Genomic DNA, 24,802 nt, shown 5'->3' on the forward strand with positions numbered 1-24,802 from the left:
TGATTTTATAATGTTAATTGTTCTGACCGTTTTGTTATTGGGATAAAACATTTCATTGGCCTCTTAAAAGTCACTCTTAAAGGCATCTAAGTGGGTATGCTGAACCTATATATATCTTTAGTTTTTGTTAACGTGCTGTCAGTCAATAAACTGGTTACATTTCCAAAATCCCCTGAGTGGAGAATCATGAATTGTTATATGGAGGGCTATCAGCTGGATGGTTGGAGCGCATTCGATCCTCTGTAGAACAATACTGTTGAATGGAGCTTCGCCACATGTCTTAAAGCCCAGCTCTCTCTTTGTGTGGTTGCGCTCCATTGCTGGTTCCGATCAATGTGTGGTTGTGCTTATGTGGAAATGGTGGAATGATCTGTCTGCTGGCTTTGCCTTGGTCTTGTGTGACCCTGATCCGGCCTCACTAAGGAAACGGTACGAACAAAACAATTGAATAACAACCAGAGTGTGTTAGGACGTGTCAAGACCTGGGATACCTCAGGGCAGTGGGGTTAGACATGGTGCTCGGGATTAAGAGTTTAAAATAATGTCACTATTGGAGTAGTATCATAAATGTGTTGCATATTCAAAATCCATGTGGGGTTTATTAGCTTAAGTGTTTGACCCGAGCACTGCTGCGCGAGGGCGGCGCTCTATTGCTGCAGCTGTGGAGGGGCTGGTGTGAGATGGGAGGGAGAGAGGGTGGAGCTCTATTGCTGCAGCTGTGGAGGGGCCGGTGTGAGATGGGAGGGAGAGAGGGTGGAGCTCTATTGCTGCAGCTGTGGAGGGGCCGGTGTGAGATGAGAGGGTGGAGCTCTATTGCTGCAGCTGTGGAGGGGCCGGTGTGAGATGAGAGGGTGGAGCTCTATTGCTGCAGCTGTGGAGGGGCCGGTGTGAGATGGGAGGGAGAGAGGGTGGAGCTCTATTGCTGCAGCTGTGGAGGGGCCGGTGTGAGATGGGAGGGAGAGAGGGTGGAGCTCTATTGCTGCAGCTGTGGAGGGGCCGGTGTGAGATGGGAGGGAGAGAGGGTGGAGCTCTATTGCTGCAGCTGTGGAGGGGCCGGTGTGAGATGGGAGGGAGCAGACGGATGGAGAGATGAACTTATGTGAGTGCATTGTTTATTGTTCATTTCACTTTTGTGTATTATCTACCTCACTTGCTTTGGCAATGTTAACATATGTTTCCCATGCCAATAAAACCCCTTGAATTTAATTGAGAGGGAAATGCAGTAGTACTCACACAAGTATTCGAATATTCTACATCCCTAGCCTGGCTGGGCCTGTTGGTTTTGGCAACCAGCCGCTCCTCTCTCACCTCTGACTGGGCCATGGGAGTCTGCCTCTGACAGGAAAACACTGCCACCTTTCATTTGAGGAGAAAGGGGGTGGAACAGGGGAAGAGGAGTAAAGGTGACACTCCCTCCCTCCACCCACCCCCTGTTGTGATGAAACCTGCCGTTGTTCTCCTTCTCACTTGGCCGAGATCTTGAGTTTTCCGACTCTTCCCTCTCCTCAGGAACACAGTGTTACTTTCAGAAGTCAAAGGATTTTCCCCCGAGGGACACCACATTTTAAATCTTAGCTAGTTCCTATTTCGTAAATCATTGCGCACCTTCCTGGGATTCAACAGCTGTGCTGCAAATGTCTCCCTGCTGTTGGTGAACTCTCGTAGCTCTGTAGCCTTGTTGTTCACTTGTAGTAGGCTTGTGACAGTGGCCCTGTAATGGTTTACTACTGCCGTGTCTCCTACCAGGTCACCCTGACTACCATTATGACTACAAGGCCTACAACGGGAAGGACGGTGCCTACGGACAGAAGTTTGGTGCTCCAGTGACCTATTACTACGACAACATGAGCAGCAGTGACCTGTACACAGTGGACCAGGGCCTGCTCAAGGACTATGTCAAAAGGCAGATGTGAGTACTACCTACCTACCGTTGGTTACGTTGCTTTATATGTACTACCATTGGTAACTATGCTTTATAGGTCAATGTTTCAAGAGGAAGCAGATGTCACTGTTGTTCAGCCTTGGAATAGTGTAATATAATATATATGCCATTTAGCAGACACTTTTATCCAAACCGACTTAAACATGCATGCATACTTTCTCATATGGGTGGCCCCAGAATATAACATGGAATCTGAATCAAATTCCATCTCCTAAACAACTGATGACAATTGAAATTACGTTTATCTCCAACTCAAACGATGCTGAGAACGTAGGCAAATATTTAGTCTCAACTTTTCCCACATGATGTCATTGTATTCCCTGACAAGGGCTTGGCTGACAGTGTTTCTTCTATTGAACACGCCTTCATAATAAAGGCATTTTAATTATAGGAAGAGTACCTTGATCCTCCTTGTTTTTGAACTTTCCGCGTCTCTCCGTAGTGAGTACTACTTCAGCCTTGGCAACCTGGAGCGGGATTTCTTCCTGCGCAAGAAGATGGACCAGGAGGGCTTCCTGTCACTTGGCCTGATTGCCAGCTTCCACAGGGTGCAGGCCCTCACCACTGATGTCAGCCTCATTATAGAGGTACATTATGTTCCTTATTTACATGTTTAGCCAGATGGCTTTAGTCTCATAACTAAATACGTTTCTATGCCTCATCAGCTGTATAATTTGTAGGTATTTCATGGCTTTTCATCGAGCTTTGACTTGTGAAAACCAGTTTCTGCAGACCGTATTAAATAGGACTGATCTCTCTTTAAACGTTGATGTTTAATATCTATCAATCTACAAAAGTATGTGGACACCCCTTCAAATTTGGTGATTTGGCTATATCAGTCACACCTGTTGCTGACAGTTGTATCCAATCGATCACACAGACAAGCAAACTTGATAGACAAACAAACATTGGCAGTAGAATGACCTTACTGAAACAGCCGCCCACTAGCCTAAGATCACAATGCGAAGTGTCAGCTGGAGTGGTGTACGTTTTGCTGCCATTGGACTCCGGAGCAGTGGAAATTCGTTCTCTGGCGTGGGGAATCACGCTTCACCTTCTGGCAGTCCAACGGACTAATCTGGGTTTGGTGGATGCCAGGAGATCACCACCTGCCCCAATGCATAGTGACAACTGTACAGTTTGGTGGAGGAGGAATAATGGTCTGGGGCTGTTTTTCATGGTTCGGGCTAGGCCCCTTAGTTCTAGTAAAGAGAGATCTTAATGCTACAGCATACAATGACATTCTAGACGATTCTGAGCCACCAACTTTCTGGCAACAGCTTGGGGAAGGTCCTTTCCAGTTTCAGCATGACACTACCCTCGTACGCAAAGTGAGGGCCATACAGAAATGTTTTTTCGAGATAGGTGTGGAAGAATTGACTGGCCTGCACAGAGCCCTGATCTCAACCCTATCGAACACCTTTGGGATGAATTGGAACACTGACTACGAGCCAGGCTTTTCCTTCACTCTGCGGTCCAACTCATCCCAAACAATGTCAATTGGGTTGAGGTCGGGTGATTGTGGAGCCCAGGTCATCTGATGCAGCACTCCATCACTCTCCTTCTTGGTCAAATAGCCCTTATACAGCCTGGAGGTGTGTTGGGTCATTGCCCTGTTGAAAAACAAATGATAGTCCAAATAAGTGCAAACAAGATGGGATGGCGTATCGCTGCAGAATGCTCTGGTAGCCATGCTGGTTAAGTGTACCTTGAATTCTAAATAAATCACCGATAGTCACCAGCTGCAATTTCTGAGGCTGGTAACTCTAATGAACTTCCGCAGCAGAGGTAACTCTGGGTCTTCCTTTCCTGTGGAGGTCCTCATGAGAACCAGTTCCATCATAGCACTTGATGGTTTTTGTGACTGCACTTGAAGAAACTTTCAAAGTTCTTGAAATGTTCCGTGTTGACTGACCTTAATAATGTCATTATTACAGATCAGTAATAATGGTCTGTTTCTCTTTGCTTATTTGAGCTGTTCTTGCCATAATATGGACTTGGTCTTTTACCAAATAGGACTATCTCCTGTATACCACCCCTACCTTGTCACAACACAACTGATTGGCTCAAACACATTAAGAAGGAAAGACATTCCACAAATGAGCTTTTAACAAGGCAAACCTGTTAATTTAAATGCATTCCAGGTGACTACCTCATGAAGCTGGTTGAAAGAAGGCCAAGTGTGCAAAGCTGTCATCAAGGCAAAGGGTGGCGACTTTGAAAGATCTCGAATATAAAATAGATTTTGATTTAACACTTTTTTTTTGGTAACTACATGATTCTATGTATTATTTCATAGTTTTGATGTAGAAAATAGTAAATGAAAAATACAAAAACCCTTGAATGAGTAGGTGTCAACTTTTGACTGGTACTGTATGTATGTGTAGTGCATTAGGAACGTTTTCAGACCCCTTGACTTTTTTCACATTTTGTTATGTTACAGCCGTATTCTTAAATGGATTCAATTGTATTTTTTCCTCGTCAATCTACACACAATACCTTATATTAACAAAGCAAAAAATATCACATTTACATAAGTAATCAGACCCTTTACTCAGCGCTTTGTTGATGCACCTTTGGTAGCAATTACAGCCATGAGTCTTCTTGGGTATGACGCTACAAGCTTGGCACACCTGTATTTGGGGAGCTGTTTTCAGGTCTCTCCAGAGATGTTCGATTGGGTTCAAGTCCGGGCTCTGGCTGGTCCACTCAAGGACATTAAGAGACTTGTCCCGAAGCCACTCCTGCATTGTCTGTGTGCTTAGAATCGTTGTCCTTTTGGAAGGTGAACCTTTGCCCCAGTCTGAGCTCCTGCGCACTCTGGAGCAGGTCATCAAGGATATCGCTCTACTTTGCTCCGTTCATCTTTCCCTTGGAGACAAGTCAGGATCCAGTCCCTGCTGCTGAAAAACATCCCCACAGCATGATGCTGCCACCACTATGCTTCACTGTAGGGATGGTGCCAGGTTTCCTCCAGATGTGACTCTTGGCATTCAGGCCAAAGAGTTCAATCTTGTGTTCATCAGACCAGAGAATCTTGTTTCTCATGGTCTGAGAGTCCTTTAGGTGCCTTTTGGCAACTCTTAGCGGGCTGTCATGTGCCTTTTTACTGAGGAGTGACTTCTGTCTGGTCACTCCCAGAAAGGCATGATTGGTGGAGTGCTGCAGAGATGCTTGTCCTTCTGGAAAGTTCTCCCATCTCCACAGAGGAACTCTGGAGCTCTGTCAGTGACCATTGGGTTCTTGGTCACCTCCCAGACAAAGACCCTTCTCCCCCGATTGCTCAGTTTGGCCGGGCGGCCAGCTCTAGGAAGAGTCTTGTTGGTTCCAAACTTCCTCCATTTAAGAATGATGGAGACCACTGTGTTCTTGGACTTTCAATACTGCAGACATTTTTTGGTGCCCTTCCCAGATCTGTGCCTCGACACAATCGTGTCTCAGAGCTCTACAAACAATTCCTTCAACCTCATGGCTTGGTTTTTGCTCTTGGGTGCACTGTCAACTGTGGGACCTTATTTAGACAGGTGTGCTTATCCAAATCATGTGCAATCCAGGGAATGTACCACAGGCTGACTCTAATCAATTTATAGAAACATTTCAATGATGATCAATGAAAACCAGATGCACCTGAGCTCAATTTCTCTGAATACTTATGTAAATAAGATACTTTTTAATTTTTTTTTAATTTTGAAAAATTACTGAAACCTGTTTTCGCTTTGTCATTATGGGGTATTGTGTCGAATGTCAATGCTCTTAACCGCAAGGCTACCTGCCACATACACTTTAAACCCCATATGCTCCTTTGACACCCCTTTTTGAAAGTCACTGAGATTTCTTTTTTTTAGCCATGGTAGCCAAAATAATGGGCAACTGGGCATTTTTATACATGACTATAAACTGAGAAATGGAGAGGGATTCTTCTGCCCTTAATGCATCACCATCAAGCAGCTTAGAGAAGAGATCTTCCGGCTGTCAGCTCAGTTGTGAGAAAAGGATAACCTTCTTTCTAAGTACACCGACCTTGCTGTAACCTAAGCAAACCCAATCTCAATTTTAAATGCCTCCCAAAGAAAAGCTGTTGATTAGTCGGGCGGCGTTGATTTGTCCCAATTCAATGAACAGATGCTAAGCTCAACTCCATGGGAGACTGGACACTCGCAAGGCCCTTCATCTATCCGAGAAGATCTGATCCAGCTATCAAACAGCTTTGCTCCACTTGAGACGGACCTAACAGCCCCGGGGGTCAGCACGGATCCTGGGAATATACCAGAAACCTGAGCCTAGTGTCACCCACCCCCACGGCCACCCCATACAGTTCAGCAGGTCGCTGACTCAAGACAGAACGGTCTCGTGCCATCCTCCACCTTTTGCCGTTTCCGATGCCATCTGCTGGTGCGAAGAGTCAAGTTAGCCTGATTTGAAGCCTCCGTCCGCCCTGCCTGGGGCAGTCCCATCCCCCTCTTCCTTCCCCATCAGGTTCCATCACTGGCACCATCACTGTGGGCAGCTCGAAACGACCAAGGTCCACTGTCACCCAGGAGCCCATATCATGATATCAACTCCCTGCTGCCCATGGTTCTGGACAACTACTCCAATATTGACACCATCGTCACTCAAATATGTGTTAATGACCTCCGCTTTAGGCGATCTGAGGAACTTAGGGAGGACTACAAAGAAAAATGTAACACCCTTGCAAGCACAGGGAGGTGAATAATTATCTCTGTCCTCCTCCCGTGCTATCGAAGGGGTTTGGAGTTTTCAGCCGACTCGTTGTCCTAAACAAGAATCCGATGAAACTTTGCAGCAACAGGAATGTCTCCTTCTGTGATAACTTTCATTTGCTGTGGGTGCAACCAGCACTTTTAAGAGACGGGATTCACCCTAACCACAGGGGTTCCAGAATTATTTCCAGCAACATTATGAACTGTTTTAGAGACTGATGGACAGGGTCTGGTAGTTCTCCAGTTCTCACTATAAGCAACACAGGACTTGTGATGTTCCTTCCATTCTGATAGATTGGAGTCTGTCAGAAAACCTGATTTTCAACGTTAATAATTTGGTTATTCCTTTCGTTACCTCAAGGCCGACGCCCCAGGGGCAGAGTGGCCCACACTCATTGAATTTGGCGCTTTTAAATGTTAGGTTTTTACTAGTGATTGCTCTTTCTCGTGAATAACCCAATTTTTTTCCATGTTTCTCACTGAAACATGACTGTCTTCAGATTATAGTGTCGCTCTTATTGAAGCCCCCCCTGGACTAAAGCTTTTCATACTCTATCAGAAAAGGGAAAAAAGGTGGGGTGACAACCTCTATTTTTACTAATGCTAACAGCTGTAAGGACATTTTGTTTGGTGACATTTGGGCATCTGTTATGCTATACTGTTTAAATGTCAGCCACCAGTGCTGGCCATAACCCTGTATAGGCCACCAAAGCACCGCCCCACGTTCTTTACTGATTTATCTGAACTATTATCTATTGTCCTTGAGATATATTCATGTTGACAGACTGACTGAGGCCAATGCATTTATGAATCTTTTGAGCTCTATGGACTTTATCCAACATGTTGCTGGGCCCACCCATAACCTCGGCCATACTCTGGACCTGGTTATTACCAAGGGGCTTTCTACTGGGCCCACCCATAACCACAGCCATACTCTGGACCTAGTTATTACCAAGGGGCTTTCCACTGGGCCCACCCATAACCACAGCCATACTCTGGACCTAGTTATTACCAAAGGAGCTTTCTATTGACATATCCTCTTGTTGATGTTGCTTTATCTAAATGTGATGTCTTTGCGGCAGATAACCAGCCTAATGATTGTTATCAGTCAAGCAAAACCTGATGAGCATTTTGTGCCCTAGCCTACAATGGAAATGCATATGGATTTATATTTTCCCTGCATGACAGACATTCTCAGGATATCACAAATGTAAGTCTTCCACCTGCCTTCTTGATCCCATGCTCACCACCTTCTTCAAAATATTTTTTAATGGCACATCTGAAGAAGTGCAAGCTATTGTTAATCACTACCTGTTCATGGGCACTTTCCCCACTGCACTAAAAACTGCTATGGTCAAACCCCTTCTGAACCCCTTCTTCAACTCTTAGCAACACTGAGACAGTCTTAGTTAAACTGATAAATGATCTTAGAGCCAACACAGATGCCAATCAGGTCTCTGTCCTTGTAATCTTAGATTTAAGTGCTGCATTCAACACTGGTGACCATTATGTCCTTCTGGATAGATTGGAGAGGTGGGTTGGCCTCTCCATTCCAGTTCTAAATTGGTTTAGGACCTATTTAACCATTTGTGGACATAACTCAGAGAAAATAGATTTCACGTGGCGTTCCAGAAGGTTAGATTTTTGTGTGTTACTGTTCAGTTTATATCTGTTACGCCTTGTCAGCATTATCAGAAAGCACAGAATTTAATTTTCACTGCTACACAGGCGATACACAACTTTTAAATTTCTGTGTAACCAGAGGATTTTAGCTCCACGGATAAAATATTAGACTGTATTGGTGATTTTAAATAATGTGATGGCTCACAACACAACTCAAGTCAAGACATACCGAGTTACTTATTGTTGGAGCCAAAGCAGAGAGAATCTATCTGCACATGTTAATTCACGGGCAATAAAGATAAAACACCAGGTTAAAAAAAACCTAGGTTTCATTTTAGATTCTGAACTCAGTTTTGAATCACACAATAGGAACGTGACCAACATAGCTTAATAACACCTGAGGAACATTGCCAGGGTGCAGACCGTTTCTCTCTGTCTGATACAGAGAGACTCATCCATGTTTGACTACTGTAATGATCTCCTGTTTGGTCTACACAAGAAAGCCATTGGTCAACCGCAAAACAGAATGCTGCAGCACAGGTACTGACCAAGACCAGACAGAGCACACATTACACCGGTTTTAAAGTCTGTCTGCGCTGGCTGCCTGTGAATTTTAGAATTCATTTAAATATTCTTCTATTGGTTTTTAAATCAATCCACGATTATGCACCCCAATACATTTTAGACATGGTTTTAAGTTATGTAACCAGTAGTTCCCTCAGGTCCTCTGGCACTGGCCTTTTAACTATCCCAAAGCCTAGGACCAAGAGGCATGGAGAGGCAGCCTTTAGTTATTATGCCCCCAGCCTCTGGAATAGCCTGCCAGAGAACCTGAGGGGGACCAAGAGGCATGGAGAGACAGCCTTTAGTTATTATGCCCCCAGCCTCTGGAATAGCCTGCCAGAGAACCTGAGGGGGACCAAGAGGCATGGAGAGAGAGCCTTTAGTTATTATGCCCCCAGCCTCTGGAATAGCCTGCCAGAGAACCTGAGGGGGACCAAGAGGCATGGAGAGACAGCCTTTAGTTATTATGCCCCCAGCCTCTGGAATAGCCTGCCAGAGAACCTGAGGGGGACCAAGAGGCATGGAGAGACAGCCTTTAGTTATTATGCCCCCAGCCTCTGGAATAGCCTGTCAGAGAACCTGAGGGGGACCAAGAGGCATGGAGAGACAGCCTTTAGTTATTATGCCCCCAGCCTCTGGAATAGCCTGCCAGAGAACCTGAGGGGGACCAAGAGGCATGGAGAGACAGCCTTTAGTTATTATGCCCCCAGCCTCTGGAATAGCCTGCCAGAGAACCTGAGGGGGACCAAGAGGCATGGAGAGACAGCCTTTAGTTATTATGCCCCCAGCCTCTGGAATAGCCTGTCAGAGAACCTGAGGGGGACCAAGAGGCATGGAGAGACAGCCTTTAGTTATTATGCCCCCAGCCTCTGGAATAGCCTGCCAGAGAACCTGAGGGGGACCAAGAGGCATGGAGAGACAGCCTTTAGTTATTATGCCCCCAGCCTCTGGAATAGCCTGCCAGCGAACCTGAGGGGGGCCGAAACGGTGAACATAATTAAGAGATCTTAAAACACACCTTTTTAGCACTGCTTTTCCTTAGGGTGCTTTTTAGTCTGATTTTATTGTGATTTAAAAAATATATTTATATATCCTCTGTTGAAAATATTTCAGTTTACCTTTTTTTTCTTTTTTTTTCTGTGACGCATATTCTGTTGCATCCATGTCTGAAATGTGCTGTATATATAGTGCCTTTGGAAAATATTCTGACCCCTTGACTTTTTCCACATTTTGTTTTCCAAAGGCACTTGATTTGATGATGAGATGTTAATTGCTTAATGAACTCTGGAACAACACCTGTGTGGAACCACCTGCTTTCAATACACGTTATATACCTCATTTACTCAAGTGTTTTCTTTATTTTGACAGTTGCATGCATACTATATCATTGTGTTTCATACCCTCAACACTTTTTAAAAATCTGCCCGTAGTCTTTGAAGGACAGCAAAGAGGTGGAAATCATTGACATGAAGATCCGTCGGAAGGTGGAGCCGGAGAAGTGGCCACTTCCTGGCCAGTCCATGGGACCGGACCACAACCAGGTGGACCTGACCCAGCTCATCCACTGCCCCGAGTTCGTGCCCCGGCAGATGCCCACTAAGCAGACAGGTATAGTAGCTATACCCCCTAGCCAGCCACACACTATACAACTGCTAGAGACTGGATGTACTCAGATCTTCAACCAAAACCTCAAATTGAATAAAGTAAAACCGAATGAGCAAATAACACAAAATGTTGATACTTATTTCATTTATTTACAGCGCCTTCAGAAAGTATTCATACCCCTTGACTTATTCCACATTCTTCTTGTTACAGCCTGAATTCTAAAAGGATTAAATACATTTTCTTTCTCACCCATCTACACACAATACACCATAATGACACAGTGAACATGTTTTTAGACATTTTTACATGTTCTTTTGAAAATTATATACAGAAATGTCTCATTCACACCCCTGAGTCAATACATGTTAGACTCACCTTTTGGTAGCGATTTACAGCTGTGAGTCTTTCTGGGTAAGTCTCCCTAAGATCTTTGCAAATTGATTGATACAATATTTGCACATTTTTATTAATCTTCCAGCTCTGTCAAGTTGATCGTTGGTAGTTGATTTAAGTCAAAACTGTAACTCGATTAGCAACTTCAATGTATATTTAGTGTTTTAGGTTATTTTCCTGCTGAAAGGTGAAATTTGTTTCTCTGTGTCTGTTGGAAAGCAGACTGAACCAGGGTTTCCTCTAGAATTTTGCCTGTGCTTCGCTTTATTGCTTTTCTTTTCCCCCCCCAAAACACTCCCGAGTCCTTGCCGATGACAAGCATACCCCCAAAATACCACCAACATGATGCAGCTGCAACCATGCTTGGAAATATGAAGTGGTACTCAGTGATGTGTTGGATTTGCCCCAAACATAACACTAAGGGGTGTTAAGGGCATAAAGTAAATTTCTTACCCACATTTTTTGCAGTTTACCTTAAGTGCCTTATTGCAAACAGTTTTTTTTTTTTTTTTTACAAAACAAGTATGTTTTGTAAGAAATAAAATGATGTACAGGCGTCCTTTTCACTCTGTCATTTAGGTTGGTGTTGTGGAGTAACTACAATGTTGCCGATCCATCCTTAGTTTTCTCCTATCACAGCCATTAAACTCTGTTTTAAAGTCATTGACCTCAGGGTGAAATCCCTGAGGCGCTTTCCGGCAACTGAGTTAGGAAGGACGTCTGTAACTTTGTAGTGACTGGGTACACCATCAAAGTGATACATCATCAAAGTGTAATTAATAACTTCACCTTGCTCAAAGGGATATTCAATGTCTGCTTTTTTGTACCCATCTACCAAATAGGTGCACTTATTTGCGAGGCGTTAGAAAACATCCCTGGTCTTTGTGGTTGAATCTGTGTTTTGAAATTCACTGCTCTGACTGAGGGACCGTACAATTATCTGTGTGTGTGGTGTACAGAGATTAGGTAGTTATTCAAAAATCATGTTGCTCACAGAGTCCATGTAACCTGTTAAGCACATTTTTTACTCCTGAACTTATTCAGGCTGGCCTTGTCAATAAGTATTCAAGCCTTTTAAGAAATTTCAGCTTCTCATTTTTAATTCATCAGTAAAAATCTCAAAAAGCACAATTCCACTGACATTATGGGGTATTGTGTGTAGTCCAGTGACACAAAATATTAATTTGATAGATCTTAAATTCAGGCTGGAACACAGCAAAATGTGGAAAAAGAAAGTGAATACCTTCTGAAGGCACTGTAATTAACAAACTTGTGCAACACCCAATGCCCCCCTTAGCTGTAATGACTGCAACCAAATGCTTCCTGTAACTGATGATCAGTCTCTTAACATCCCACTCTTCCATGCAGAACTGCTTTAACTCGGCAACATTTGTGGGTTTTCGAGCATGAACTGCTCGATTCAGATCCTGCCACATCTCAATCGGGTCCAGACTTTGACTAAGCTATTCCAGAACTTTACATTTGTTTGTTTTCAGCCATTCTCATGTAGACTTGTTTGTGTGTTCTGGATCTTTTGCTGGGTCTTGCTGCAATGACCCAGCTGTGCTTCAGCTCACGTACGAATTGCCTGACATTCTCCATTAAAACTATCTAATACAGAACAGAATTCATGGTTCCTTCAATGACGGCAAGTCATCCAGGTCCTGAGGCAGCAAAGCATCCCCAATCCATCACATTACTACCACCACCATGCTTTACTGTTGTTATGATGTTCTTACTGTGGGATGCAGTATTTGGTTTTCACCAGACATAACGGGACCCATGTCGTCCAAAAAGTTGACTTAAATTTTGCCAAAAAGCACCTGGATGATCATCAAGACTCCTGGAAGAATTTGTCAAAATGTGACATTTCGACGATCAGGAGGCTGGGCATGGGCTCTCTCAGACATGGGCTCTCTCAGATCCTCAAAGTCCTACAACTACACCATTGATAGTGTCTTGACTGGCTGCATCTCTACCTATTACGGCATCTGCAAGGCACTCGTCCCAAGGCACTACAAAGGGTGGTGAGTATGTCCCAGTACATCACTGGGGCCGAGCATCCTGCCATCCAGGACATCTATACCAGGGGGTGTCTGAGGAAGGCCCAAAATATTGTCAGATTCCAGCCACCCAAGCCATGGACTGTTCTCAATGCTACCGCACGGTAAGCAGTACCAGTTTGGAACCAATAGGACCCTGAAACAGCTTCTACCCCCAAGCCATAAGACTGCTAAACAAGGCTGCTAAATAGCTAATCAAATTGCTACCTGGAATACCTGCATTTACCCTTTTTTTTTTTTTTAACTGTCTTGCGCTGACTCTATCCACACCCTCTAGACTCTACCCGCACACATAGTGGGGCAAAAAAGTATTTAGTCAGCCACCAATTGTGCAAGTTCTCCCACTTAAAAAGATGAGAGAGGCCTGTAATTGTCATCATATGTACACTTCAACTATGACAGACAAAATGAGAAGGAAAAAAATCCAGAAAATCACATTGTAGGATTTTTAATGAATTTATTTGCAAATTATGGTGGAAAATAAGTATTTGGTCACCTACAAATAAGCAAGATTTCTGGCTCTCACAGACCTGTAACTTATTTAAGAGGCTCCTCTGTCCTCCACTCGTTACCTTATTAATGGCACCTGTTTGAACTTGTTATCAGTATAAAAGACACCTGTCCACAACCTCAAACAGTCACACTCCAAACTCCACTATGGCCAAGACCAAAGAGCTGTCAAAGGACACCAGAAACAAAATTGTAGACCTGCACCAGGCTGGGAAGACTGAATCTGCAATAGGTAAGCAGCTTGGTTTAAAGAAATCAACTGTGGGAGCAATTATTAGGAAATGGAAGACATACAAGACCACTGATAATCTCCCTCGATCAGGGGCTCCACGCAAGATCTCACCCTGTGGGGTCAAAATGATCACACGAACGGTGAGCAAAAATCCCAGAACCACGCGGGGGGGACCTAGTGAATGACCTGCAGAGAGCTGGGACCAAAGTAACAAAGCCTACCATCAGTAACACACCATGCTGCCAGGGACTGAAATCCTGCTGTGCCAGACGTGTCCCCCTGCTTAAGCCAGTACATGTCCAGGCCGGTCTGAAGTTTGCTAGAGAGCATTTTGGATGATCCAGAAGAAGATTGGGAGAATGTCACATGGTCAGATGAAACCAAAATATAACTTTTTGGTAAAAACTCAACTCGTTGTTTTTGGAGGACAAAGAATGCTGAGTTGCATCCAAAGAACACCATACCTACTGTGAAGCATGGGGGTGGAAACATCATGCTTTGGGGCTGTTTTTCTGCAAAGGGACCAGGACGACTGATCCGTGTAAAGGAAAGAATGAATGGGGCCATGTATCGTGTGATTTTGAGTGAAAACCTCCTTCCATCAGCAAGGGGATTGAAGATGAAACGTGGCTGGGTCTTTCAGCATGACAATGATCCCAAACACACCATCCGGGCAACGAAGGAGTGGCTTCGTAAGAAACATTTCAAGGTCCTGGAGTGGCCTAGCCAGTCTCCAGATCTCAACCCCATAGAAAATCTTTGGAGGGAGTTGAAAGTCCGTGTTGCCCAGCAACAGCCCCAAAACATCACTGCTCTAGAGGAGATCTGCATGGAGGAATGGGACAAAATACCAGCAACAGTGTGTGAAAACCTTGTGAAGACTTACAGAAAATGTTTGACCTCTGTCATTGCCAACAAAGGGTATATAAAGTATTGAGAAACTGTTGTTATTCACCAAATACTTATTTTCCACCATAATTTGCAAATAAATTCATTAAAAATCTCATTTTGTCTGTCATAGTTGGTGTACCTATGATGAAAATTACAGGCCTCTCATCTTTTTAAGTGGGAGAACTTGCACAATTGGTGGCTGACTAAATACTTGTTTTGCCCCACTTGTATACTTACACTGACACCCCAACACACACACACACACACACACACACACACACACACATACATTTGTATATATGTGGACACCCCTTCAAATTAGTGGATTCATCATTTCAGGCACACCCATTGCTGACAGGTGTACAAAATCAAGTACACAGCCATGCAATCTCCATAGACAAATGCTGGTGGTAGAATGGCCTCACTGAAGAGCTCCCTGACTTTCAATGTGGCACCATCATAGGATGCCACCGTTCCAGCAAGTCAGTTCGTAAAATGTCTGACCTGCTAGAGCTGCCCTGGTCAACTGTAAGTGCTGTTATTATGAAGTGGAAAAGTCTAGGCGCAACAATGGCTCAGCCACGAAGTGGTAGGCCACACAAGCTCACAGAACGGGACCGTTGAGTTCTGTAGCGCGTAAAAATGTCTGTCCTCTGTTGCAACACTCACTACCGAGTTTCAAACTGCCTCTGGAAGCAACGTCAGCACAATAACTGTTCGTCAGAAGCTTCATGAAATGGGTTTCCATGGCCGAGCAGCCGCTCACAAGCCTAAGATTGCCATGTGCAATGCCAAGTGTCGGCTGGAGTGGCATAAAGCTTGCCGCCATTGGACTCTGGAGCAGTGGAAATGCGTTCTCTGGAGTGATGAATCACACTTCATCTGGCAGTCCGACAAACAAATCTGGGTTTTGCGGATGCCAGGAGAATGCTACCTGCCTGAATGCATAGTGCCAACTGTAAAGTTTGGTGGAGGAGAAAGAATGGTCTGGGGATGTTTCATGGTTCGGTCTAGGCCCCATAATTACAATAAAGGGAAATCTTTGGAAAGTATTCTGACCCCTTGACTTTTTCCACATTTTGTTACATTACAGCCTTATTCTAAAATGTTATATTTTTCTCATCAATCTACACACAATAACCCATAATGACAAAGCAAAAAACACTATCTTTTGTGCAAATGTATTAAACATAAAAAGCGGGTACCTTATTTACGTAAGTAATCAGACCCTTTGCTATGAGACTCACAATTGAGCTCAGGTGCATCCTGTTTCCATTGATCATCCTTGATGTTTCTACAACTTGATTGGAGTCCACCTATGGTAAATTCAATTGATTTGGACATGATTTGGAAAGGCACATACCTGTCTACACTACCGGTCAAAGTTTTAGAACAGCTACTCATTCAAGGATTATTATTATTATTTTTTTGTATTTTCTACATTGTAGAATAATAGTGAAGACAAACTGTAACTTGCACATATGGAATCATGTAGTAAAAAATAAAAGTGTTAAACAAATCATGAACATGATGGTTACTCGTGACAGAGCTCCAGAGTTCCTCTTTGGAGATGGTAAAAGCTTCCAGAAGGACAGCCATCTCTGCAGCACTCCACCAATTGGGCCTTTATGGTGGAGTGGCCAGACGGAAGCCTCTCCTCAGTACAAGGCACGACAGCCCGCTCGGAGTTTGCCAAAAGGCACCTAAAGGACTCTGACCATGAGAAACAAGATTCTCTGTTCTGATGAAACCAATATTGAACTATTTTGCCTGAATGCCAAGTACCACATCTCGTGGAAAACTGGCACCGCTCATCACCATGCCTACGGTGAAGCATGGTGGTGGCAGCATCATGCTATGGGGATGTTTTTCAGTGACAGGGACTGAGAGACTAGGCGACATTGAGGGAAAGATGAACAGAGCAAACTACAGAGAGATCCTTGATGAAAACCTGCTCCAGAGCGCTCATGACCTCAGATTGGGGTGACAGTTCACCTTCCAACAGGACAATGACCCAAAGCACACATTCAAGACAATGCAGGAGGGACTTCGTGACAAGTCTCTGAATGTCCTTGAGTGGCCCAGCCAGAGCCCGGACTTGAACCTGATCAAACATCTCTGGATAGACCTGAACATAGCTGTGCAGCAACTCTCCCCATCCAACCTGGCAGAGCTTGAGAGGATCTGCAGAGTAGAATGGGAGAAACTCCCCAAATACAGGTGTGCCAAGCTTGTAGCGTCATACCCAAGAAGACTCGAGGTTGTAATCACTGCCAAAGATGCTTCAACAAAGTGCTGAGTAAATGGTTGGAATACTAATGTAAATGTGATATTTCATTTTTTAAATTTATATATACATTTGTAAAATCTAAGCCTGTTTTGATTTGTCATTATGGGGTATTGTGTGTACAGTCGTGGCCAAAAGTTTGAGAATGACACATACTAATTTCCACGAAGTTTGCTGCTTCAGTGTCTAATGTCTGTCAGATGTTACTATGGACTACTGAAGTATAATTACTAGCATTTCATAAGTGTCAAAGACTTTTATTGACAATTACATGAAGTTGATGCAACGAGTCCATATTTGCAGTGTTGACACTACTTTTTTCAAGGCCTCTGCAATCTGCCCTGGCATACTGTCAATTAACTTCTGGGCCACATCCTGACTGATGGCAGCCCATTCTTGCATAATATTTGCTTGGAGTTTGTCAATTTGTGGGTTTTTGTTTGTCCACCCGCCTCTTGAGGATTGACCACAAGTTCTCAATGAGATTAAGGTCTGGGGAGTTTCCTGGCCATGGACCTAAAATATCGATGTTTTGTTCCCCGAGCCACTTAGTCATCACTTTTGCCTTATGGCAAGGTGCTCCATCATGCTGGAAAAGGCATTGTTTGTCCACAAACTGTTCCTGGATGGTTGGGAGAAGTTGCTCTCGGGGATATGTTGGTACCATTCTTTATTCATGGCTGTGTTCTTAGGCAAAATTGCGAGTGAGACCACTGCCTTGGCTGAGAAGCAGCCCCACACATGAATGGTCTCAGGATGCTTTACTGTTGGCATGACAGGACTGATGGTAATGCTCACCTTGACTTCTCCGGACAAGCTTTTTTCCGGATGCCCCAAACAATCGGAAAGGGGATTCATCAGAGAAAATGACTTTACCCCAGTCCTCAGTAGTCCAATCCCTGTATATTTTGCAGAATATCAGTCTGTCCCTGATGTTTTTCCTGGAGAGAAGAGGCTTCTTTGATGCCCTTCTTGACACCAGGCCATCCTCCAAAAGTCTTTGCCTCACTGTGCGTGCAGATGCACTCACACCTGCCTGCTGCCATTCCTGAGCAAGCTCTGTACTGGTGGTGCTCCAATCCCGCAGCTGAATCAACTGAATCAACTTTTTTCTTGGGCGCCCTGAAGCCTTCTTCACAACAATTGAAACGCTTTCCTTGAAGTTCTTGATGATCCGATAAATGGTTGATTTTAGGTGCAATCTTACTGGCAGCAATATCCTTGCCTGTGAAGCCCTTTTGATGACGGCACGTGTTTTCTTTGAAGGTAACCATGGTTGACAGAGGAAGAACATTGATTCCAAGCACCAGCCTCCTTTTGAAGCTTCCAGTCTGTTATTCGAACTCAATCAGCATGACAGTCATCTCCAGCCTTGTCCTCATCAACACTCACACCTGTGTTAACAAGAGAATCACTGACATGATGTCAGCTGGTCCTTTTGTGGCAGGGCTGAAATGCAGTGAAAATGTTCTTTTGGGGATTCAGTTCATTTGCATGGCAAAGAGGGACTTTGCAATTAATCACTCTTCATATGCCAGCAGCATACCACCCTGCATACCACTGCTGTTTTGCTTCTGAAGCTAAGCAGGGTTGGTCCTGGTCAGTACCTGGATGGGAGACCAGATGCTGCTGGAAGTGGTGTTGGAGGGCCAGTAGGAGGCACTCTTTCCTCTGGTCTAAAAAAATAAATATCCCAATGCCCCAGGGCAGTGATTGGGGACACTGCCCTGTGTACGGTGCCGTCTATCGGATGGGACTTTAAACGGGTGTCCTGACTCTCTGAGGTCATTAAAGATCCCATGACACTTATCGTAATAGTAGGGGTGTTAACCCCGGTGTCCTGGCTAAAATCCCAATCTGGCCCTCGAACCATCGCGGTCACCTAATATTCCCCAGGTCGTTGCTGCAAATGAGAACGTGTTCTCAGTCAACTTACCTGGTAAAATAACGGATAAAAAATAAAATAACATTCTGGAGTATATGCAAATTGCCATCATACAAACTGAGGCAGCAGACTTTGAAAATTAATATTTGTGCCATTCTGAACTTTTGGCCACAACTGTAGATTGAAAAGGGGGGAAAAAACGATTTAATCCATTTTAGAATAATGCTGTAACGTAGCAAAAAAGTGAAGGTCTGAATACTTTCCGAATGCACTGTAGCTACCTCGACTACCTCGTACCCCTGCACATCGCCTCGTTACTGTATATTTTGTTTTTACTCGTTACTGTTATTCAGTGAATTTCTATACTCAAGTGTTGCTTTCAATTGCAGAAAAATCCCTGGTTAGGTTGCAGTCATTTGTAGTTAGTGGTGGCACAACAATTTGAGTGTAAGGGGGGATTCTTTTTTCCGACTGTAAGCATTGGGTGTTGCTTAACTTTGTTTGAGAATGCTTTCATGTATTTAATAATCAGAATAAGCTAGTGGGAGGAGCTATAACCGGACAGGCTCATTGTAATGGCTGGAATGAAATCTATGGAATGGTACCAAATGCATTTAAACAGTGTGTTTGATGCTGTTCCATTGGTTACATTCCATCCCTTTAAAATTAGTCCATCCTTCTATAGCTCCTCCCACCAGCCTCCACTGCTATCAACATGCGTTATTTGTTCACTCAGGTTCCTTTTATCTAATATTGGGTTTTGGTTGAAGATCTAACAATTCAGTGTCCACCAATATGCAAAAATAGAGAAAATCAAAAACCTAGTCAGCCGCACCCACTTTAAGAGACTATCGAACCGACGTGTGTGTGTGTGTGTGTGTGTGTATATATCATTACATTATATCATTATCATTACATGCACATTCATTTAGCCATATAAAGTAGCTCTTAAATCACATGGCTGTGCTCTACCACCTAGCCAGCCACAATCACTATCTACACGCTTGTTTCTCGCTATCCACTTACATCACAACGCTCAGGTGAAGGCTAAATGCTTCTGTACGTTGGCTCAGTTGGAGCAGAACCCAGACACTTGTTCCCTAAGGACCGAGGTATACAGTGTAATACTGTGAGGTGTAAAACGATTGGATAAAAGGGCTTATTTCTTACTGCTTCTCTGTGAGTACACTGATTCAGTCAAGTGCTTTCCTGCTTTGTGTCTAATAGACAATGATTAGAAAACGCTTATTATTTAATCAGGTAGGACTGATAGGTAGTTCAAGGGGTATGAGTGGTAGCTATGACTGCATTCCAAGCACACACTATAAACAGAATAGGGTGCCATTTGAGACAACTATTGAAAGGTAGCTGATATAGAGTGGGCTTACCCTCACTAGGCCACTCTGTAGGCTTGTCTAGTCTCGTGCTCACCTATAGAGTCAATCTAATCGACAGAGTCTGCTCCAGGGTCTCCCCGGTCCTCCACGCCCACCAGGGGAATGACCAGGGCCTCCATGCAGCCCAAGATGGAGCAGGACGTGTCCAACCTGAAGAGCATGCCCAAGGGACTGTCGGCCAGCCTGCCCGACCTGGACTCTGAGTCCTGGATCGAGGTGAAGAAGAGACCCAAGCCCTCCCCGGCCAGAACCAAGGTGAGTGGAGTTGGATCCAGCCACTCTATGTCCAGTTGAGGGGGTCTGGCAATGAAAGAGGATACAGCGGAATGGCTCTCACTCACCTCAGACCATTATCCTACATCTGTAAAAACAAATCTCTATAACAAAGATCATTGTCGGTTCTATTTGTATGTATTTTCTCTGTTGGAATTAACGGGAATATATGGGAATTAATATTAATACCATTTTAAATGTAGTTGTTTTTTGCATTGGATATATTTATCATATGGAAACAAACATTTTAATCCTTCCAATCGAAATAATACAATTTAGTTACAAATTGAAGTTTAATTAAATGAGTTGACTCTTCGCATGGGATGATTTTGCTGAACAACGAAAGGGAATATTAAATGATCCCCAATGATCCATCGTATCTCCCAAAAACTTTTTCAACATACATCAAGAAATTAAAGCTTTGGTTGTCTTCCTCTCAGGCTTCCATGTCTTCTCCCTGGACCTCCTCAATGTCCACCTCTTGAACATCAGACTCTGAGGCCTCGTCTTCACTGTCACTTTCCAACCTTGAGGATAGCTTGTTGTCAGGCTCAAAAAGCCTCTAATTTGCCCGTATGGCCACCAATTTTTCAACCCTTGTATTGGTCAGCCTGTTGCGTGCTTTGGTGTGTGTTCCCAATCAAGGACCAGTTGAGGTGGCTGATGTTGGTGGGATTTGGAGGATGATGGAGGCAACAGGAGAAAGAGGCTCTGATCCACAAAGTCCCTTCCACCAGGTGGCTGATGAGATGTTGGCACGACTGCCATATTGCATCTCCATCCCAAAGCCGTTGCTTGGTAGTGTACTTCGTCAGACTGCTAAGAACCTTGCCCTCATCCAGGCCAAGGGGGTGAGACACAGTAGTGATGACACCATAGGCCTTGTTGATCTCTGCACCAGACAGGATGCTCTTGCCAGCATACTTTGGGTCGAACGTGTACGCTGCGGCGTGTATGGGCTTCAGGCAGAAGTCTTCATGCTTTTTGATGTATTTCAGAACTGCAGTGTACTCTGCTTGGATTAACAGTGAAGTGGGCAGGGCAGTACGGATTTCTTCTCTTACATCTGCAAGCAGAGTCTGAACATCAGACAGGATGGCATTGTCTCCCTCAATCCGTGGAATGGCTACTGCTTTAGGTTTCAGGCTGCTTACCACTCTCTCCCAAAATACATCATCCAGGAGGATCCTCTTGATGGGGCTGTCCATATCTGCAGACTGTGATATGGCCATTTCTTGGAGAGACTCCTTCCCCTCCAGGAGACTGTCAAACATGACGACAACACCACCCCAACGGGTGTTGCTGGGCAGCTTCAATGTGGTGCTCTTATTCTTCTCACTTTGCTGCTATAACTTGATGACCCTTCACATAACCATTTCCTTGGCTCTCTTGTAGAGTGTATCCATTGTTTTCAGTGCCATGATGTCCTTGAGGAGCAGATTCAATGCATGAGCAGCACAGCCAATGGGTGTGATGTGAGGGTAGGACTCCACTTTAGACCAAGCAGCCTTCATGTTCGCAGCATTGTCTGTCACCTGTGCAAATACCTTCTGGGGTCCAAGGTCATTGATAACTGCCTTCAGCTCATCTGCAATGTAGAGACCGGTGTGTCTGTTGTCCCTTGTGTCTGTGCTCTTGTAGAATACTGGTTGAGGGGTGGAGATGTAGTTAATTATTCCTTGCCCATGAACATTCAACCACCCATCAGAGATGATTGCAGTACAGTCTGCTTTCTCTATGATTTGCTTGACCTTCACTTGAACTCTGTTGAACTCTGCATCCAGCAAATGAGTAGATAAATCATGTCTGGTTGGAGGGGTGTACGCTGGGCGAAGAACATTCCGAAATCTCTTCCAATACACATTGCCTGTGAGCATCAGAGGTGAACCAGTTGCATACACAGCTCGAGGAAGACATTCATCAGCATTTCTCTGACTACGTTCCTCCATTGAGTCTAAAAAAACTTCTGATTCCAGGAGGACCATGAGCTGTTGCTATCGATAAGGTGTCTGATTCATCATTTACACCTCGAATAGAAGTAGAGGGACTTGTCAGGGGTTGTTGTGAGCGCTGAGGGAACTTTATGCACTTCGCCAGATGATTCTGCATCTTTATTGCATTCCTCACATATGATTTGGCACAGTATTTGCAAATGTACACAGCTTTTCCTTCTACATTAGCTGCAGTGAAATGTCTCCACACATCAGATAGTGCCTGTGGCATTTTCCTGTAAAGATTATTTTAAAAAGTGAGTAAAAAAATAAATACAATTCCATGTACAGATAAATAGTTAAGCAGCTAGATTAAACTCCTTTGTAAGATAACGGTTTTAAAATGAAACATGTATAGAAACAGGTGAATTAACACTCCTCAGTTAGCAGGCTCAAGCAAGCTAAAAAACCACATGGTAGCAAAAGCTAACTCGCAGAAATATTTAACCAGTTAGAAATGATTTTTTGATTATTATTTTTTTTTACCTTTATTTAACCAGGCAAGTCAGTTAAGAACAAATTATTATTTTCAATGACGGCCTAGGAACAGTGGGTTAACTGCCTGTTCAGGGGCAGAACGACAGATTTGTACCTTGTCGGCTCGGGAGTTTGAACTTGCAACCTTCCGGTTACTAGTCCAGCGCTCTAACCACTAGGCTACCCTGCCGCCCCACGAAGGGTATACACACTTTGCTGTAAGCTACTATTTACTAGTTAACAAAAAATTGTCATTCACCCCACCTAGTATTGTAGTCAAAACTTACCAGAAAGTGTGTAGTCCTTGGTTCAGGCAGTGTAGTAGTGTCAGCTCAATAGCATCTCATTAGTGTGCAAGATCTTGAGAATCAACTGTACATTCCATTGAATCGGGGATAGTGTAACCAAAACAACTAAATGTAATGTTTTAAAACTGTAATATGTATGTTTTTTGATGACATTATCAAATTCACATGGAAAGGTGTGTGTTAGATCTGTCATTCTCATTGAAAACGAGTCTATGAAGCAGTTTTATGTGCACTATTTCTATGCTTCCCGTTCTTAAGTTTTGTTTTTGTGTCTTTTACTTTCGGTTTGTACACCAGCTTCAAAAAGCTGAAAATACAATATTTTTGGTTTTGGAAAATATCTTTCACAGTAGTTTAGATGGTACTATGAGCCTCTACAATATAAAAATTGTAGTCTGAAATTTGTAGTAGTCTGAAAATCTATTATAATTTTTGCGACCAGAAGATGGCAGAGCAATTTCTGAATAGTGCAGCTTAAAGTCCACAGCAATGTACACCTCTTCAGGTGACTGCTTTAAGTCCACAGCAATGCTTACACCACTTCAGGTGACCGCTTTTGAGGTCTGGGAAAAATCTAAGAATGACATTTTTTGGTGTAGATACCCTTTAATTCAAGTGCTCACCAGCCAGGGATTTGTTTGATTAGGGTGTTTTTGTAGTTCACATGCGATTGCAGAGTTTGCTAAACAAATCACCACTGGATTGATGCAAGTAATCATGATCTAATTCTGCCAGGTAGTAGGCACAGACCAAAGCGCTTGTTCGAAGTAGTGCACTACATAGGGAATAGGTTGCCATTTGGGTTATGTTCAATATGTTACTGTTCATCACCAGTCCATTCCTCCTGCCTGTGGTGTTATCTATTCATCTGTTCACCAGCACCCTCTTCATGGTGTCCCTGCCTGTATACAGTATGACTGTCTGCCTGCTCCATACCTCTACATTGCCCTTTCTCTACTTCCTTGTCTCCCTCTCCACCTTGGCACCCATCCATCTATCCACGCCTCCTCCCATGGACGTTGACTGATGGTAGACCCCTTCGTTGCAGCAGAAGGAAGACGCTCTCTCCCCGGTGCCCAAGGCAGGCCTCAGCCTCATCCCCTCCACCGCCTCAGCCAAGGATGAGCCCGAGGAGCTGGACTTCATGTTTGATGAGGAGATGGAGCAGATGGATGGCCGCAGGAATACATTTACCGACTGGTCCGATGAGGACTCGGACTGCGAGATCGCCGACAATGACGTCAACAAGATCCTCATTGTGACACAGACGCCGCCCTACCTGCGCAAGCACCCAGGGGGTGACCGCACGGGCCACCACACGTCGCGCTCCAAGCTGACCAATGAGCTGGTGAAGGTGATCAACGACGGCCTGTACTACTACGAAGCAGATCTGTGGGATGACAACTACGAACCCGAGTACGCCACCATCAAGGTCAGTCCCTTTCACTTTAACTCTGTAGTCAGGTAGCAAGCACTCTTATCTAGAATAGGTGCATTCATTTGAGGACTGTGAGGATGGATATCAGAATTTTCAATAGGTAGTAACTAACTATTTGGGGACAGCCTAAGTAATTCCAGATTCTCTAGTTAAATGAGGCATGTGCCTAGTTTCCACCAGGACCGGAAACCATTTAAACAAA

The 24,802-nt window shown here is 44.1% G+C and overlaps 1 protein-coding gene across 3 annotated transcripts in view; it reads left to right on the forward strand.

Annotated features, from left to right (window-relative positions):
• The window catches only part of LOC112218362 (la-related protein 1-like), a 104,782-nt gene that overhangs the window by 63,479 nt on the left and 16,501 nt on the right, over window positions 1–24,802 (forward strand). For 2 of the 3 annotated variants that reach the window (XM_042301352.1, XM_042301354.1), the window contains 5 exons: window positions 1,747–1,909; window positions 2,385–2,529; window positions 10,281–10,458; window positions 20,172–20,368; window positions 24,196–24,594. In XM_042301352.1, coding sequence (XP_042157286.1) covers window positions 1,747–1,909; window positions 2,385–2,529; window positions 10,281–10,458; window positions 20,172–20,368; window positions 24,196–24,594 — 1,082 coding nt within the window. The remainder of the gene's footprint in view (window positions 1–1,746; window positions 1,910–2,384; window positions 2,530–10,280; window positions 10,459–20,171; window positions 20,369–24,195; window positions 24,595–24,802) is intronic. The other variant, XM_042301353.1, reaches the window with a different exon arrangement.

This window comes from Oncorhynchus tshawytscha, linkage group LG19 (assembly GCF_018296145.1).
Source record: "Oncorhynchus tshawytscha isolate Ot180627B linkage group LG19, Otsh_v2.0, whole genome shotgun sequence".
NCBI classification, from domain to species: domain Eukaryota; kingdom Metazoa; phylum Chordata; class Actinopteri; order Salmoniformes; family Salmonidae; genus Oncorhynchus; species Oncorhynchus tshawytscha.